The following is a 19846-nucleotide window of genomic DNA, read 5'->3' as shown; positions in this document are numbered from 1 at the left end:
GAAAATATCAGTGGTTTGGTTGTTATATGCCAAAATATCCAAAAATCCTTGAAAAAAAACTTCAAGTCAAAATCCGGGGGCTCGATTTTCACCGTAGACATATGGTCTAGTTGACTTTTTTGCTCAGTACAATCCCAAGAATCACAAACTCCAGGCGCCCGTGATGGTGTTCAAATCGCCCCACTCTAAGCTACATATCTCACACACCCTAAATACAGTTGTTGCGGCCGGCCTGTCATTGTGTTCGATATGCTGGTTTTTGGGGGGTTAGGACATTAGCCCCAATGTCTCAGACACATAGACATACATACATGTGTTGTCGATACCGAGAGTATGTAATGTTGTCATAATATCATCAGGCTCTGTTGCATATCAGACTTTCATTCCTCTTCCCCATGCTCCAATCAGCTCAATACCAGTCACCACATGCAAATTTTTTCAACATCTTCATATTATTCATCCATCTTGTTATTCTTATTCTTTTACTTCTTGGCAGTTTTGTGTTTGCATAAATATTTTCTTTGACTCTGTTTCACACATCATAAACTCAGAAAATAGAGTTTATTTGTCTTGGCTTCGGTCGTTGTGGTTTCTTTTGTGCGAATATTTGTTTATTTTAGATGCAGTTAGTCGATTTTGTTTGTTGTTTTTATCAAAACTCTGAAATATTGTGATGTTAGATGGGACTGGCAACGTAATAAGGGTGATGTTAGGGAGTGAACTTTGAACGTTATAATATTTTCAAGTTCGTTGGATGTTTTAAAGAAGTAAACTCCTTTACTTTTGCCTCCTACTGTTGACAGGATAAAAATAAATCCCAAAACCCAAGGAATTTTACAACATGTCAAGTCGAAGAAAAATATTTCAGATATTCACTTATATGACATATGTTTAAAGACTGTCTGTCTGTCGCTCACTCACTCTCTAATTCCGTTGTCATTTTTCACCAAGCACCAGCATGACAATTCATTACCCCAAGCCATGCGTTTCCACTCCAAGGAAAGTGACAATGTCACTACCAGTAGCAGCAGCAATTTATCCATCTGCCTGCTTTGCTGATCAACTTTGATCTCGGGGAAGATGTAATAAATTAAACTTTTACGAGTTACACGCGCCAGCTAGACTGAAATATGGCTTATTGCTGAATTTATTTGTTCTTAAAAGTGTGTCATTATTTGAAATTATTATGACCACAGAGCCATTAAGCCATGATGGTGACGATGATGACGGCATAATTGCATAGCAATTGGAATATTAAGATTAGTGTTACATATCTCTCTTTCTGGTAAATTGATCGACAGACATTTTGACATTAATAGCTGTAAGATCTTTGTGTTCAATCATCATTATGACGAGTGGTTAATGGAGATTATAACTGCAAGTTACCCAAAATTATTAAGTTAGTTTGTAGTAAAGTTGCAGTGTTGAAAAAAAAAAAACAATGAAGTTGGGATCTAAGTAAACCCAAGAAAATTGTGAGGTGACAGTTAAAGCTTTTAAGTGTGTTATCCGTTGCGCTACAGGACATGATGAAGTTTTTAAATCCAATCCATATTTATAGGGAAATATTGTGATAGGTTTTAATCTGGTTCAACATGACATTAACAAAGCGTTTAAAATATTCGAGAATGTAAAAATGAGCTATACAGATGGGATATCCATTGCCCCACATGACATATTTAATTTGGCTGTAAACAAATGTAGAATCCTCAGCTTTTCAATAGCGAACATTAGGGAAAAATCAGTTTTGATTGAATTTTTGAAATGTTGTAGACAATTAAAGAGCTGCGCCACGAGTTGTCGCTAACTAGTTTGGTAAATGCTAGAAGAAGTAACAGTTAAATCTTCAAGATGGGTTATCTATTGCGCTGCAGGACATTATTAATACTTTTTTAAACAAACGTTTCATTTAAAAATGATGAAATTCTTAACTCAATTCTATATTTTAGCCACCCAGTGCACACATCGATTAACTCCTTAAAACGAAAAGTTGAGAAAAACGAGGATGAAGTTTATGCTTGCCATTGTTTATTTGTAATTTAAATGTGCTACTCTTATTTATTTTATTCAGGAAAGTTATTTTTAATATAAAAAGTTGTGACTATATGAAGAACTTTGACACTTAAATTTAAGGTTTTTAAAAAAGTGGAGTTAATCGATGTGTGCACTGAACGACTCATTTATAAGTAAATAATAGCTAGGTTTTAAATGTAGATAAAACGGCATTAGTAAAGAGCAATATATATTTGATATTTGAACCCTGAAGATGTGTTATCCTTTGCGCTACAGGACTTTTAACATACCATTGTAATCAAATGTAGTAGCTTCAGATTTTATACACAGAACAATCTGCCATATGCGTTTTCTGCTATAAAAAGTGCAAATAAAAGCATTCCACACATAATGTTTTTAATGTTTCATAAAAATCATAGTCGTCCCATTCCATTTATGTAGATTTTCTTGCCATTTGGGTTGCCACTGTTAACACTTGACAACATATTTGGGGTACATTCTGCCTTCTTTTTTTATTGAGATGCAACCAACCAATTCCCAGAAGGAGGTTTTATGTATGAGTTTGAGTGTGTTGCATATGCAACAAAACTATTTCTGTTGCATATGCATCATTGTTAGTGCCCTATGAATATTGGGCGTCTGATTGTATGCAGTGACGATGAAGACTTGCATTTATGGATGAACGCGCTCCTGGGGATCATAATATTGTGACACACTATGTATGGGGGTTACTATTTCTGGTCTTTGAGATTGGTTTTTTTTTTGGTTTGCTGTTGTAGTGTTTGTAGCGTTTTCTCGCCGCGCATTTATAAATAACTTTAAAAAGGGGAAATATTAAATTTAACTCATGCATAGCTGCCAAGATATTCCAACTTATGAGGACAGACCCGAAATTGAACAATAACTAAATTTAGCATAGCTGGGTAGGTAGTTTTGCTGTGGACATAGAGTAGATCTCTCTTGGTTCCTGACAGTATGAAGGCAAATGATTTCAAATAACTTAAACATGAGTCATCTTGGAAAAATAAGCAACAGTTGATGATAAAAAGTAAGGATACTTCTGCAGCGAAGGAAATATGTTTAGGTTAGATGTAGATTTTTAGGTTGGAAATAATGTTACTATTTTTTATGGACAAAGTTATTAATAAGAATTTATTTTTTATTTTCTTTCCAGGTAAGAGTCATCATAAACTTAAAAATATGATGAAGGCAAATGGTAGTAAGTACTAAAAAATCAAATTCGATGTGAGTAACAAAAATATATTTTAAACATCCAAGAATGAGCGGACTCCTGTCTTTCAATGGGTGCAGTTCCGTCATAGCTCAATCTTCATGAGTTGGGACCTTCGAGTATATTACGACATGACTTATAGGAAAGTTCTACATGACTGAAATATTGAAGAAGTGTAGGCAAACATTTATTCTAAGGTATTTAACCGCCTAAAAACGTATGATGCTTTATTGCCTGAGATTCGAACTCATGACCACTACCACGGTGGCAACGTAAATACGGCCATGAATTTTCATTGAGCACGCTGTCTAGAATTCGTGCTAGGCGAATGATTTCGCTTCCATATTATTGGAAAGGAAAGTATTTTGTCTTCGAAACCCTGATTTTCTCTGCACCAAACAAACAAAAAATTTATAAATCGGTTTCACTATGGGATATGCCATTGGAAGAATGTTCTTGTGATGTGTTGAATCAGGACTGTCAAACTCTGACAGAGATTCAACGTATCTCTTTAACCTTGTGTAGTTTAAATCAGGATCTATCAGAGAGTAATCTCTAAGAAATGCTTGCTCTACTTTCCCCTAAAAACTGTGGATCCCTTAGATCCCTGGAGCAGCGGTATAATTCCCATAAAATAAATAACAACAATGGGGATGTCTAAGAAAGGAAAAACGTTGCGGTGCAGGGTCCAAATAACAAACCATTTTTCGTAGATATCAAGCGATTGTGATCAGACTGAGTTAGGTGTGAATGCCTTGGCACTTACAGCTGTACATGCTACAAGTGAATTACAAAATTGTGATAGAATAGTCGACGATACGGCGATCTCTTTGGACAATGATAGAGCCAAGAATGGTGCAAACCATTCTTCGTCCGACAGAACCGAAAGTACGGATGCGGACGACCTATACGGAACTCGCAAGACAATTGAGGGCAGTTTAAAGAAGTAAAGTAGAGAACTCCTCGACCAATCGGAGAGGCTTGGTCCAGATGAGCAGGTCAAGGATATATTCCCGGAGGAAATGTTACTCAATCACCTATAACGGGGTGGCACTACCAGGGGAGATTAGGGTAATGTGAAAGACGATGGTATGGAGTCAGTTGCAAAAGTCCCAGCAACACCAGTTTTAGCTTGTCCTATATCGGCACATGCAAGCAAGATGCCACAGAAACATTGGCTGGTGATCGAAACGCTAAGGAGACTCCAACAACAGCTAATGCCTCAAAGGACATAAAGGCAAAAGAAGTTGAAGATACAAAGCATTATAAACGTGTTGTGTTTTATCTCCTCAAATTGGTGGGAAGCGAATCGAAATTGCTGTCCGAGAAGCAAACTCAAGTTCCTGAGAAAATTTGAAAAATTTGGTTCTTGTTCGGAATCAAGAAGGTCAATGAACTTACCCCAAAACTTAGCGGCTAAAAATTATGAACTTTATAACTTCATTCCATATCCATAGGTAAAAAATGCGGCAGGTTTTAAATGTTGAATTGAATGTTAAATTTTCAAGAATGTAAAGTTGAACCTCAAAGATAATTGATTGTGTTACAGGTCATTTAAATAAAATTGTACACAATCTTCAGATTTTGTATAGAGTGCATTCTGAAGAAGAATTTATCCTCTTGCGCCGTGACGCGAGCTTTAGATGTATACGATTTTCCTCCCCCAAGAATGTAAAAGATACGGAACCTGTTGTTCTAAGCAAAGTGGTGGAGTCTGGTTCAGAAGTCAAATTCAAACCCGAAAGGTATAAAAGAGGGCCAAAGAATCTACCCCAAACCCGAGAGTTATCCTTGTAGGTGAACAATTGGCGAAAGGATGTGCTTTTACCCAACTCAAACCCGAAAGGCAAGGGTTAGTCTGAAGGGCAGTGTTTTGTGAGCATATAAGGAAGCTACTGTGGCTGGGCTGACCGAGAAACAATCATGTCCTTAGAAAATGAGTCAAGATCTGCAGCAAAAAAAAAAAACAAAATTGAGAAAACCGAAGGTTTTATCCGATATAGAGCTTCTTGGAACTTGATGTTCATTTAGAGGAGATATTAAGATATGTGAAGTATTGGCCAAACCCGATACTCAATTCGTAAGACATCGTGTTAATCAGTCATTTTAGTTGGTGCCAGCAGGGACAGACCTTTTGGGCCACTATCTTTAGTGATATGGACTAGATTGCCCATTAGGGTCTTCGAGGACAACCTGCTGCACTAACAAAACTGCACTTTTGCGTTGAAATTTTGTGTAAACGGTGCCTGATCTACGTCGTGATTTAATATCTATAAGAAAAAAATTAATTTTGATGAAATTTCTTATTGAAATAGATTCATTTTTTACAGAGTGACACCTAACCCGTTACTCATGACATCTCATATTGCACCAAATTGTAAAACTGCCAGAGGTGCAGTTAATTTGAATTAGTTTCGTCTAACTTTATAGAATAATGTATAAATTTTACTTTTTGTGTGTGCAAAATTCATAATTGAATATAATGTTTGCCTAATTCGTAAAAATAAACAAATAATTATAATAAAGTTAACGGAACATTTTTCATGCACTAATGATGATTTGTTTATTTTGTTGAAAATTTGCATGAGAAACTAATAAAAAAAAACAATAACAAACGATTGTAGTTTACAGTGGAATCTGGGAAGAATAACTGTTCCCCAGATACTTAACAACATTAAAATGTTTGGATGTTGAAACTTGAAATGGTCTCTTATAGAACTGAACTACTCTCATAAGCGAGAAACAAATTTTTTTTCAAGGTTCTAGGGTTTCTACAACATAAAAAAAGCAAATCGAACGTCCAAATGCAACAAAATTTAATGCCACATTGTTTTAATTGTTTCACTCGGATGCGGTTAATAACATTTTATGTAGCTCCTGGTGATGCATGATTTTATTCATCATACATTATACATTTCTAGAAAAACATCTCCACAATTTATATCACAAAAAAAGTCACCCATAAGTGGGTCCCAGCTGTGTGTTCATCGTCGTCGTATGTCAGTTTTTATTGCTTAACCAAAAAAGGTAAAATTGTTATTTGAAGTGATCATTCACTCAGATGTGTTGTTGTTGACTGTTGCGTTTCTTGTTCAATTTGACAGCGAACAAACATCTTGTCGGCCATCTATATAGCTAGAGCATTGGGTGATTTACGTTTCAAAATAAATTAAGAAAAAAACAAAAACTCTAACAAAACCATTGCAAATTGTTTCAACCAAAATTAGAAAACATGAAAACATTCAATTGCAATTGAGTATTTGAAATTCCAAAAATTTCAAAAAATGCTGGGGATTCGTACAGGCAGTAAACAGGTGGTACCTTCGATGGTAGTGTATCAGATAGGCTTCTTTCAAAAAAGTCGAGAGCACTTTTCATCAAAAATACATTGATCCTACTGAAATCGACAGCGTTATAGATGTCTCTGTTGGGTGGACTCCATTGCTATCGATTGTTCTCCTCATTCCGAAACAGGTTGCCTCCTTTCCTAGATCCTGGTCATTTCCATTCCTGATTGCTTGCTTGTAGATCAGCAGCTTCCATCCGGTGATAATCCTTGATAGAACATAGTAGTAGACGCCAGATGTTGATGATTTTATGTTCCTCCGGAAGCTTTTTGCTGTAGACTTGCGTTTGCCTTTAAATGCCACAGATTCGCAATTTCAATGTTGAGGTTGAAGAAATTGTGAGGTGTATCCATATACGCATTCAGATTTCTTTCCCCTCTGGCGCTGTAAGAATAGAATATATATCAAGGGCGTATATAATTAGCATTCCCCCGTCAGGTGGTCCTAGTATATCGCTGATGAACAAGTTATATAGAACTGGTCCCAGAACCTTCAAGGCCTCTTGCCTTGACGGATTGTTGTTCATATATCTTCCATCAAATCTCACGCGAAAGGCTCTATCATCAAGAAAACTTACCACCACGCGCCAAGGTTGATGGTCGGAGCTAAGTAAATGACATTCTACCATACCGTATCGAAAGCTTAGGTTGTTGAGTGTTTAGCTCAAAATTAAAATTTGCATATTGTCCTTGTCTCGATATTCCGTTGCTGCAGGAAATTTTCGAAAACTTCCCCAAAGAGCTATAATAGAGCTATAACATCCACACAGAGGAGCATCAGCTCCAGAATGATGTCGACTTTTCCTGCCTTCTTTAAAGTAATGCCCAGTACTGTATCTGTACCGCAAGGCTTTTTCGATGCCCGCGGTGCAATGACTGATTCGATCATATTTGGTTTAAGATGTTCGTAGTCTTCCCATAGGAATCCCATCACCTGTTGAGGATGTACCTGCTTGAGAATTTTATACACAACGTTGTCGAATTGAGTATATCCAATTGGTTTTTTCATTTTCAATTTTTCTAAAGAAATATCCCAGGTGTATTAAAAAATTATGCATAGCTGTACTAAGTGATCCATCCTATTTAAAGATTAATTGGATTTTGAATAAATAAACTTCATCGCTCATTTCGACACTCCTCTTCTATTGATCTCCAATTGATAGTGTCATCAGTCAATAAATATTTCAACTTTTCAATTTTATTGTTGATGTTCCAAACAAAAAAAAAAAAACATTTTATGAAAATGTTTAGATTGCAGTCAGGAGGAGGGAAGATAACACGACAGACTTCCATTATTTTCATTTCAAACGTTTTGTCTTTTTATGGAGGGTGGCTTCTGGTTGTTGCCGTTCGCTACTCATTCTTGGTGTACTCACTAGAATGTTTACTGTTGTTGTTTTTTTCTGTTGCACTTTGTATAATGACTCTTTTTGTGGTCGATGATTGCATTTTTACAATAAATTCATTAACAATATAATGTTAGTTGTTGTTGCACCACGATGGCAATAGCTATGGTGCTGGCAATGTTGTATATCACAATCTGTGAAGTGGCACATGTAACATCACAGCAAAACAACATTCCTTAACGCATTTCTGAATGTTACTGCCTACCAGGCGACGATACTCCTTGCCGCTGTCGTCACCGCCACCACCATCAACCTCTCCTCGGACCCTTGAAAATTCATTCATTTCAACTAGAGTGTCTGTCAGTCAACTGAGTGACTGAAAAAGACCAGCAACAACAGTTTTTAGCGTCATCTTCAATGAAGCGCAACCTAATAAATCTTTAAATTTGCTGCTACCACATTTGTTGCTGTTGTTTCTACTTACTGTCATGGATTTGTATGGATAGAAACACAGAGAATATGGATTTGGCCATAGTAGCCACTCTGGGTTTCCCAGTTGATTTTTTATTTTGTGTTATCAGAAAACTAATAATGAAGATTGCCATCAGCATTATCCATCCATTCTTATAGGCATGGGGTTATTGTCAATTCAAATAAATGCCTCTAGCAATCATAGCTTCTATAGAGGATTAAGTGGTTACGGTTCTTGCTGCTGGTTACAGATGATGATGATCAAGATCACCATAATGATACTGTTTGTTGTCTGTGAAGTGAATAGCATCTCTATGCTGACTGACCTGCAATTACTTTGCGTGAAAAGTTTCAATTCGTTCATCTATTGTTTTGGTCTTTCGCCTTGAATCTTCTAGGTTCATTTCTAATTTTACAGGAATGTTAACAAATTATGGTGGACGAGCTATTGTTCTCTCTGCCGTTTGGAAATAATGCTAAAGCCATAGTAAATTTCCTTTGGTATGTTGTTGGTTTTGGTTCTTCTCCTAAATAAGGAAACAATTTTAATGACCAAGGTTAAGAGAAGAGCTATGGTTAGTCAGCCATGTAATTAACCTCAATTGTGTGAAAATTATTTCACAGTGAAGAAAATCAAATTATAAAGAGTTTCCCACAAAGGTTTTTTTGCTTGACGTAAATTGTCTTTTGGAAAACAGAGTGCACATTAAGTTTGTAATTTTCCTTTCTGAGCTGTAACTTTAGCAGAAGTGCTGCATGGGATATTTTTGCTAGCAAGGTAGGAAGTTTTTCTGCAAGAAATAAAAGCAAGAAGTTTTACCACAATTTGCTTAAAAATGTTGAAGACAACTGCCAGATACTACTTCGATTGCTTTGCATCTCATTCTGTAATTATAAATATATTTAAAGTTAAAAAAAAACTACTGTAAAGAAATGGATAACGCATTTTGACTGGTTGTGTTGCTGTCGCCCAAACTATAACTTAAGAATTGAATTTAAGATTATTTAAAATGTCCTGTAATGTAATGGATAACCCATCTTCATTTATATATAGATTGTATTTAATGGTATGTTCTTCGTGGCAATCCGTTAGAAAAGTTCTGTGTCGTAATCCAGCAACTCGATTGACAAAACTTCTTTGAAGACTTATTGAATGTTCAAAACCTCTGCTCTACTCATGGCACAATTACCATAGCAGTGGTATCATATACATAATTTTGAATATGTTATGTCAAAATTTTCGTTATGTTGTTGGAGAAATTACAACAAAAATATTTTTTTTTTATAAAGGGATTTGACATCGCTGCAATTTATTTTTATGTCAATTTATCTACCGAAAGATGAAAACACAATAAGAAAGAGAAAGATTCGTTCAACTACTTCACTCTCGGAACTATTTGGAACGAAGGAAATAGAAAGAACGCTGAAAGAGAAGGAATCATTGAACTATATCGCTCTCGGAACTATTTGGAACTATGGAACTATATTAAAGAACTAGTTCCTTTTCCCAAAAGGAACTAGAAGGATCGATCCGCTCCAGGAACTAGATTGCCCAACTCTACAAGCAGTACTGTACTCCGTCCTTTTATTCTGTTCCGTTGATATATATGCCATTTGCCACAGTATATTTCTTAAAAGCGATGTAGATTATGTTTATTTAAAGTGTCCCGCAGCGCAATAGATAACCCATCCTTAATTCGAATTCCCCTGCACTGTCTCAGAGTTAATAAATGATCCACTCTTATTTTAAAATTCATTCTTTTTGAGTATTTGTTTCCTCTAAAAATCTCATACCACTATGTCTCTTTGATAAGTAATGCAACAAGAATAGTAGCAGTGGTTGGACTTTACAACATATATTTGATGATTTATTTGTAGTAAATTTCGGTTTATGTGTTGAACAAATTGAGCGGTCTTTTTAATTTTTATTTATAAAAATAATTTAGCCATTCCCAAGCTTTATTTTATAATACAACAGTTTACTCCCTTATTAGTAGGAGCCACAACCCGTAGCAACCATTTCTAAGCCACTTCACTACAATTTCAAGTATTACCTTTCAACATACCATATGTTTTCAATCTTATAAATATTTACATTCTACGGCAAAAACATAAAATAAACAAATTTCTACAAGGCAATCAGCTATGGGAAATTTCTTCTATAGAATCAAAAACTATGCATATGAATAAACAATTAAATAATATTAAACAAACATTCCAACTATTCAAAATCCCAAATAATAATTTATTTTTCCCCTTTTTCTTTTCAGTTTTGGGAAGTCATTTCCGAGGAACATGGCATTGACCAGAATGGTATCTACAAGGGTGATAGTGATTTGCAATTGGAACGCATTAGCGTTTATTACAATGAAGCATCAGGTATGATATACCAGTACCGAATTGAATAAAAAAAAACAATATCTTTAACTTTTTGTTTGTTTAATAGTTTAACCAATCTAAAACATTCCTTTCTATAGCTTGTAGTTTTTATTGCATGCCAATTTAGATTTGCTATTAGTGATACAATGTTGATTTACCATTCATGTTGATGATTAGTGGGCTTAACATAATGGAAACTTAGATGGCGAAGAAGAAGACATCGACTACAATACTGGACAACAAAACTGCAACGCCTTTTTTTTGTTCAGAAATCCAAGATAACTCCATTTATCCACCCAAGCAACCGGCCAACCAACCAACCATTCATCCATCAATCGACATTCTCGCACGCTTTCGATTTGCAATTTCATTTAGCTATGAATCATATTTAAGTTGCAATTTGTTTGCTTGTTTTTTATGTTTCTTTTATTGTTGTTGTTTCTTTTTTCTCTATATTTAACACGCCTATTAGAAAAGTAGCAAACATGCTTGGATTTAATTTCTTTATGAAAAACACTGTGTATTTACGTTTTCACCAACAAACAAAAGAGTTGGGTGGATGATGACCGAAAAAGGAGGGAGGTGTAAAAGTTTACAATTTTTCTAATATTTTTTCAAAGAAAAATGTTTTTAAATTTGCCAGGTTCGGGATTACGTTGCTATTGCAATTTTAAGCGGCTCTTGATAAATAAACTATTGGAGAAGATCGATCCGATTTATTTAAGGCAATTTTCCTTGTTATAAGTGTATATTTGTTGATAGGGGAAGGTGAAAGGTTCCTATATCCCCCACTTATCTTTCCCACTTTCATAAAAACTCTGAATTTGATCGAGAATCCGATATAAGTAAAAAAACAGATGTTGTCTATAGACAGGAACTCGGCTTTAGGATGAATGCAAAATCGGAAATTGTAAAACCATAAAAGCCATAGAAAATTATATTTTAGAAATTTATTGAAAATTATGGACCATTTTTGAAAAAGAAATTAATTTAAATGAATTTATGATGGGTTATCCATTGCGCTACAGGACATATAACAAAATAAACAAATCTAATTGGGAATATGTGGCATTAATCCCTTACTTTAAAATAGCAGCTAGTAACAGACTTTGGTGTGAAGAAGTCACCTTATGGCCCTCTGAAATGGCAAATAAAATACAATGAATTTATGATGGGTTATCCATTGCGTTACATGACATATAACAAAATAAATAAAACTAAATGGGAATATATGGCCAGTATATACCATTGATCTACAACAGAATTTGCCAGCAGGCTTTGCTCTGAAGAAGTTTCCCCCTAAGGAATGGAATATTACATGAAATGAATTTATGATGGATTTTCCTTTGCGCTACAGGACATATAACATAACTAATATATGACATACCATTGCTCTAAAAATCGAGAGGCAGACTTTAGCGCAAAGAAGTTTTCCTAGGTACCTCTGGAATGGAAAATGTCATGAGTTTATGATGGGTTAACCATCGCGATACAGGACATATAATAAAATAAACAAAACTTAATGTAAATATATGACATACCATTGATTTGAATAGAATTTGGTAGCAGACTTTACTATGAAAAAGTTTCCCTACGCCTCTCTGGAATGGTGAAATTACATAATGATGGGTTATCCATTACGCTACAGAACATATAAGGAAATAACCAAAACTAAATGGGAATATATTACACACCATTGATCTTAAACAAAATCTGGCAGAAGGCTTTGGTTCTTCACACCAAAGCCTTCTGCCAGATTTTGTTTAAGATCAATGGTGTGTAATATATTCCCATTTAGTTAGACCCCTTTGGGTTGTTTTGTGGGAAATTAGCATTCGCCTTCCTTTTTAAAGGGCCTACTAGAATCATACAAACGTATTCTGGCGCAGTTTTGTTGGGCCGGAATTAAAAAATCTGTTTTCTTGTAAAGCTTGAGCCAACTTGAGCCTCTGTTTAAAATACTTAAGGTGCTTATATACTGTACTTGATAAGCTTTGAGCTTTCTTCTCAATCATTAGCATCTCCATTTTCTCAGTTTATACAATTTGACTGCCCAACTACCTCGTCTTGTGCTGCAAATGTTACAAATTAATTTGTCCTGTAACGCAATGGATAACCCATCTGAAAGATTTATTTCGGAAAATTATATATCTTTCTCCCTATAGCAAAAAAACTTACACCACCCTCATATTCATAATGCGAAACGATAATCATACAATATTATTCTTCTGAAAACTGGGAGCGTATTCCAATAACAGGTGGAACCATATGTTTATGTCCCACAGTAGCCAGCAACAACATTAAGTCATAATAAAAATAATTCCCGATTTGGTTATATGGAAAAAAGTCGCCAAGCACATAAAAACAATTGCATTGTTGACCGCATTATTAAAAGTGCGTCACAAAGTCAATTCCACAGCAAACAAAAAAAAACTCACTCTCTACAACTTCTGCTTATGCTTTAGGCAACAAGTTGGTGGGACCATTGCATTCCATCTATGGTTATTTGGTATCATGAGTGGTTCTTTTATTCAAGACTGCCTGCTTGACAGACTTCCTTCCCTTTTTTGTGTATACGACGCGCATCAAGCTCTATGGGTTTTCAGCTTCATTGTGTGCGCTTGCGCTTGCACGTGCCAAGCATTTTTAAAGAAGCAACTTTTCAAAGTGGTGTTGTTGATGATGGTCATTGGTTGTGATGATTTATTGAAATTGATATGACAGCGACAGCAGTTGCGTTGAGAAATTTCCACAAAACGACAAAGAAATTAAAGTCAATAGCCGAAAAAAGAACAACACCCAAAATACGCACTTGACTCCTCCGCCATGCTTTATTGTCACGACATTTTTTTGGTTGCAATGAATTTCTGGCAGAAATTTAAAAATAACTCCATATTCGGTTGCAGTAATGAAATAAATTAAAATTAACTTCAAGGGAAATTAAATTTGGAGGAGGAAATGTCATTTGTGGATGGAAACGAACAACGGCAGTGGATTTGAATATGCAACATTGTGTGGAGAAAGAAATGTAATAAATCATTGCAGTGACAATGGTTACAAAGCTCGACGATGGGAGAAAGAAACATAAACAGCTTGGGATCTTAACTTCTTGCCTCTTTTATCATCTACTGTTGCATGTCTGCCCTAGAATCTACCCTTACATCTTTAAACTTAATCTTCCAGTCTACCCAAACGATATAACCCATGTAGTGCTTGCCACCTTTTAGTTCCCTTTCCCAACCCTATGTTTTCAAACTGATTCTTTTCAATTTTTGCTTCCATTTCAGCAGCATCAAGGTCTTCGGGCGGCAAGTATGTGCCGCGTGCCATACTTTTGGATTTAGAACCCGGTACCATGGAAGCGGTGCGTTCGGGACCCTATGGCCAACTGTTCCGTCCCGATAATTTTGTCTTTGGACAATCGGGTGCTGGTAATAACTGGGCCAAGGGCCATTACACTGAAGGTGCCGAACTGGTGGATAATGTTTTGGATGTGGTGCGCAAGGAATGTGAAAACTGCGATTGTTTGCAGGTATGTTAGACTCCGGTACTTTTTAAATCCAAACTCATTTTGCTATTTTCTTCTTCCAGGGCTTCCAATTGACCCACTCCCTGGGTGGTGGTACCGGTTCTGGCATGGGTACCCTGTTGATTTCGAAAATCCGCGAAGAATATCCAGATCGTATAATGAACACCTATTCTGTGGTGCCTTCTCCCAAGGTATCTGACACTGTGGTGGAACCCTACAATGCCACCTTGTCCATACATCAATTGGTGGAGAACACAGATGAAACTTATTGCATTGACAACGAAGCCTTGTATGACATCTGCTTCCGTACCCTCAAAGTGTCAAATCCCAGTTATGGCGATTTGAATCATTTGGTCTCCTTGACCATGTCCGGTGTTACCACCTGCTTGCGTTTCCCTGGTCAATTGAATGCTGATTTGCGCAAATTGGCCGTCAATATGGTACCCTTCCCACGTTTGCACTTCTTTATGCCTGGTTTTGCTCCTCTCACCTCCAGAGGTTCTGAGAATTATCGCACATTGTCGGTACCCGAATTGACTCAACAAATGTTTGATGCCAAAAACATGATGGCGGCCTGTGATCCACGTCATGGTCGTTACTTGACTGTGGCTGCCGTGTTCCGTGGCCGTATGTCCATGAAGGAAATCGACGAACAAATGTTGGCGGTACAAAACAAGAACAGCTCCTACTTTGTGGAATGGATTCCCAACAATGTCAAGACAGCCGTTTGCGATATACCACCTAAGGGCTTGAAAATGTCCTCCACCTTTATTGGCAACACCACAGCCATTCAAGATCTCTTCAAGCGTATCTCCGAACAATTCTCAGCTATGTTCAGACGTAAAGCTTTCTTGCATTGGTACACTGGTGAGGGTATGGATGAAATGGAATTCACCGAGGCCGAGAGTAATATGAACGATTTAGTGTCGGAATATCAGCAATATCAAGAAGCCACTGCCGACGATGAATTCGATCCTGAGGTACAAGCTGAAGAAGTTGAGGGAGATTGTATTTAATCAACAAGTCAGAGGAATGATGAGGAGCGTGCTGTTTTGGCGTTACGTGTTGAGAGGGAGAGGCAACAAATTGCTATCGAAAATGCAGCAGGAGGTTTGGCCCAGGAAATACGTTCCCTACTGCATACTTTAAGATGTTTTTTGTAGTTTTATAAGAGAAACTATGTTATGTAGTTCACTCACAACACGTCATCTCCATAAAAAACGCACATTGGTCTCCCAATCCCCCACAAAAAAACACAAAATCTTAGCTGTACTAATTCGAATAAAAAAAAAAACTAAAAAGAGAAGATGAAAATAAGAAACGGAAATGTTCCATTGATATCATTGAAGACTTCTGAACTCCTTGCAGAAGCTCTTACTCACCTTTAAGTAATAAACAATTCTCTTCTTTAACTATAAGTATTCTCATCTAATATTTTTTATATATTTTTAATAAAAATAATCATAAAGCGATTCACATTTAAATTACATAGTAGTAGACCCAATTGGCAAAGACGACATACTTAACATCTCATTACAATTTGATTATATTGTAAGCACCTCTGAAGCATTTCTCTGCCTTCATAAATCTATCTATCTGTCTGTCTATTTGTCTTGCTGTTTTCCTTCTACAACCTGAGGTCAATAAGTGTGCTTCATTTTTTCAAAACACATAACCTAACATTTGTTTTACATTGTTCATCTTCTTCTTCTACTTGTTAAGTATTATAGGCAAAAAAACACAAAATCCCAAAAGGAAACTCAAAATCGTATTATAAAAACAAAAGAAAAAACATCCAACACCATTAACTAAGACTGACCTTTTGACCTACTCTTCATTTGTATTTTTCATTTTGAAAATTTTGTATAATTTTTTATCATCATTATCATTTCACAATATCATTATCATCATGCTCATCAATACTTTCATATCCATTTGTCGTTCTTTAACCAGAGAGTTGCCCACTTCTATTTAACGTTCTCAATTTTGTGTTAATTTTTTACTTTTTTCTACTTTTTTTTAATCCAAAAATGTGGCAATATAATTACACAAACCAGCTTTTATCCAAAGATTGCAATGTTTTTGTTTAAAAATAAAATATCATTTCACTTCATTAAAATCATAATTTTTTTTATAATAATAATAATTGAAGACATTATTTAAAATGAAAAAAAAACATTTTCTTTTAATTTATATTGAAAACATTTTCATAATAATTTTTTTGTAATGCATTTTCCCTTTTTTAATTAATAAATTAAATATTAATAAAGCATATTTTCTAACTTGCATTGGACACAAAATTTTAAAGCAACCAGAAATTCTGATATTTCTTTATATACTTAAGCAAATTATGTATAATTTTTTTTAATAATTTTCTAATTTGAGCCAAAATAAAAATTTTGTTAAAAATTAATAAGAAAAGTGTTTTATTATATTTATCTTAAGTTTACTAGCACACATAGACAATTTTTCCAATAAGTCGAACTCTATTTGCATTGTTACAACAACATCGACAAGAATAGAACCTTCCGATCCATTAATTTGTCTTATCAATATTACGCTCTCTAATATCTTCGTCATACATACATCGTATCGTAGTAACCCAGTAGGAAATTTAATCTGCGATGGTCATTTCATCAATGAAAAATTTCAAAATTGTCTTTAAACAAGACGGTGTCACCAAATTTTTCACTTTTCCATGTGCGATGTGTGACATTCTGAACGAAAATGTGTTGCAATGCGCCTTGGTACAACTTAATGTTCATTCTATCGTTCATGAAGACAACTTCGCTTACCTTGTCGCTCAACTTATCGTGCACGAGTTTTGCGACATTTGTGTGATAATGTCGTCGATGATCGCAAAGGGCTGTCGTCGAGCCGTCTTCAATGGATTGGAGACAACTTTGAAGACACATCTTTTATTTCATTCAAACGCATGGAAAATCATACTGAGAAACTCAGGGGAAGTTCAAGTTCGACGCAGTAACTATCTGTCTCAAATGAGGATGTGCACAGAATGGTAGAGTGCATTAGAGTGCATTGCAAAGCTCTCATAAAAGCAGCTGCATGAGCACAACGACCCACTTTGTCGCGAGTTCATATTAACTGTGGCCAAAAATAGAAGGGAGTTATCGTAGGTGCATCAATATTGGTGCATGTACTTATTATTGACTTACTATCTCCAGGACAAAAAAGTGGGATGGTCGGTCCACGTTTTTTATAGCACCCATAGAACCGTACCTCCCGATTTATAGCATTTTGTAAGTTTTAGGGGTCGATTATGGATAGCAACCCAATTCCAGTTGAGTTGCCGACAGCAAATTTTACAATAGAAATTTCCATTTCCGCATTGATATAGCCCCCATAGAACGGTACCTCCCGATTTTCGGTATTTTGAAGATTTTAGCCTCATTATTGCACCAAAATTGCTGAAATTTGGTATTTAGTCTTCGTTGGGCGTATAAAACGTTCACCTTGAAATTTGTCGGTATAGGTTTACACCTTTATATAGCCGCCATAGGACGATACCTCCCGATTTTCGGTATTTTGAAGGTTTCAGCCTCATAATCACACCGAAATGGCTGAAAATTGGTATTTAGTCTTCGTTGGGGGTTTAAGCTTTCCACCTGAAATCTGCCGGTATAGGTTCTCGTCTTCATATAGCACTCATAGAACCGTACCTCCCCATTTTCCGTGTTTTTAAGGTTGTGGCCTGAATATTACTTACTTACTTAGCTGGCCCATTACAGAACATTTGTTCTATAGGCCGAACTAAGAAGAGATCTCCATTCCTCTCTATTTGTTGCTTCGCACTCTGGAATACCGCGCCTTTTCATCTCATCATCCACTTGTTTGCGCCATCTATTCCTTGGCCTGCCAATTCTGCGTGCACCGCCATGTGGCATGTATTCATACGCCTTTTTAGCGGGTTCATCATCGCTCATTCTTATGATATGGCCTAGCCAACGCAATCGCTGCATCTCGATGCATTTAACTATATTGATGTCGTTGTATAGCAGATACAGCTCGTGGTTCATGCGACGTCGATATTCACCGTCAACGCAGATTGGTCCGTAGATCTTTCGAAGAATTTTTCTCTCAAACACACCAAGCACTGCCATGTCTGCTTGCGCAAGTACCCAGGCTTCGGAGCCATACATCAGCACGGGTAGTATCAGTGTTTTGTAGAGCGTTATTTTTGTTTGACGAGATGTGGCTTTGTTTTTAAACTGCTTACTTAAACCAAAGTAGCATATGTTGGCCAATACAATTCTTCTTTTTATTTCACAACTGATGTCGTTTGTTGTGTTTACGGAGGTGCCGAGGTAGACAAAGTCTTTTACTACCTCAATATTATAGGAACCAACATCCACAGTCGATCCGAGCTCAATGGACGCATTGCGCGTCGACACCATCAACTTGGTCTTCTCACCGTTTACCGCCAGACCCACTTTAGCAGATTCTCCTTCGACCTCTATAAAGGTATCAGTTACTTCTTTTACTGATCGGCCCATGATGTCTATATCATAAGCATAAGCAAGTAACATGTGACTATTGGTGTAGATTGTGCCACTTCTTTTGACGTTTACCTCTCGTATAACCTTTTCTAGCAGGATGTTGAAGAGGTCACACGAAAGGCTGTCTCCTTGTCTGAAACCTCTTTTGGTACCAAACTCTTCGGAGAGGTTCTTTCCCATTTTAACTGAGGACCTCGTGTCAGTTAAAGTCATTTTACAAAGCCGGATGAGCTTTGCGGGGATACCAAATTCAGACGTGGCTTGGAATACCTTTGAACGCAGCGGGCTGTCGAAAAAGGTGGTAGGTGTCGATCTACATCTCTTGGGTCTTCTCCAGGATTTGCCGCAGGATAAATATCTGGTCAATGGTGGACTTGCCAGGTCTAAAGCCGCATTGGTATGGTCCAATTATCTCGTTGACCATAGGCTTTAGTCGTTCGCACAATATCCCTGACATGATCTTGTAGGCAATAGGGAGTAGACTTATGCCCCTATAGTTAGAGCATACAGTCTTATTTCCCTTCTTGTGGACGGGGCACAGGATACTCAGGTTCCAATCGTCGGGTACTCGTTCTTCCTGCAAGATGGTGCTAACTAGCTGATGTATACACCTTATCGGCCCCTGCCATCGGCCCCTGCTGCCTTATTATTCTTCAGCCGATTTATTGCTGTATTTACCTCATCTTGGCTGGGCGGTATACATTCAATACCATCTTCTGGGATTGGGACTGTGGTATCTTCGTCGTCTTCGCTGCTATTGGATACCAACAGATTTGAAAAATGTTCTTTCCATATCCTGAGTACACTATCTGTATCAGTTACCAAATTACCTTGCCGGTCTCTACAGGAGGATGTGCCTGTACCAAAGCCATCAGTTTGATGCTTGACTCTTTGGTAGAATTTTCGGACTTCATTCTGGCTCCTGTACATCTCGATTTTTTCACACTCCCGCTTTTCCATCTCTCTCTTTTTCCTGCGCAAAAGACGTTTCTCCTCTCTCCTTTTCTCTCTGTA

The 19846-nt window shown here is 36.6% G+C and overlaps 1 protein-coding gene across 2 annotated transcripts in view; it reads left to right on the top strand.

Moving 5' to 3' along the window:
* Positions 1-16736, top strand: part of LOC141387800 (tubulin beta-3 chain) — a 36634-nt gene extending 19898 nt beyond the window's left edge. Inside the window, exons 2-4 of one of the 2 annotated variants that reach the window (XM_073957993.1) lie at positions 10678-10786; positions 14074-14318; positions 14378-16736. In XM_073957993.1, coding sequence (XP_073814094.1) covers positions 10678-10786; positions 14074-14318; positions 14378-15331 — 1308 coding nt within the window. In that variant the 3' untranslated portion in view covers positions 15332-16736. The remainder of the gene's footprint in view (positions 1-10677; positions 10787-14073; positions 14319-14377) is intronic. The other variant, XM_073957994.1, reaches the window with a different exon arrangement.
* Positions 16737-19846: the final 3110 nt, after the last annotated feature.

Source organism: Musca autumnalis, unplaced genomic scaffold (genome assembly GCF_047663935.1).
Source record: "Musca autumnalis isolate F117 unplaced genomic scaffold, ASM4766393v1 scaffold_5, whole genome shotgun sequence".
In the NCBI taxonomy this organism is placed as follows: domain Eukaryota; kingdom Metazoa; phylum Arthropoda; class Insecta; order Diptera; family Muscidae; genus Musca; species Musca autumnalis.
The sequence above is the reverse complement of the archived record's forward strand: the minus strand, read 5'-3'. Positions and strand labels throughout refer to the sequence as shown.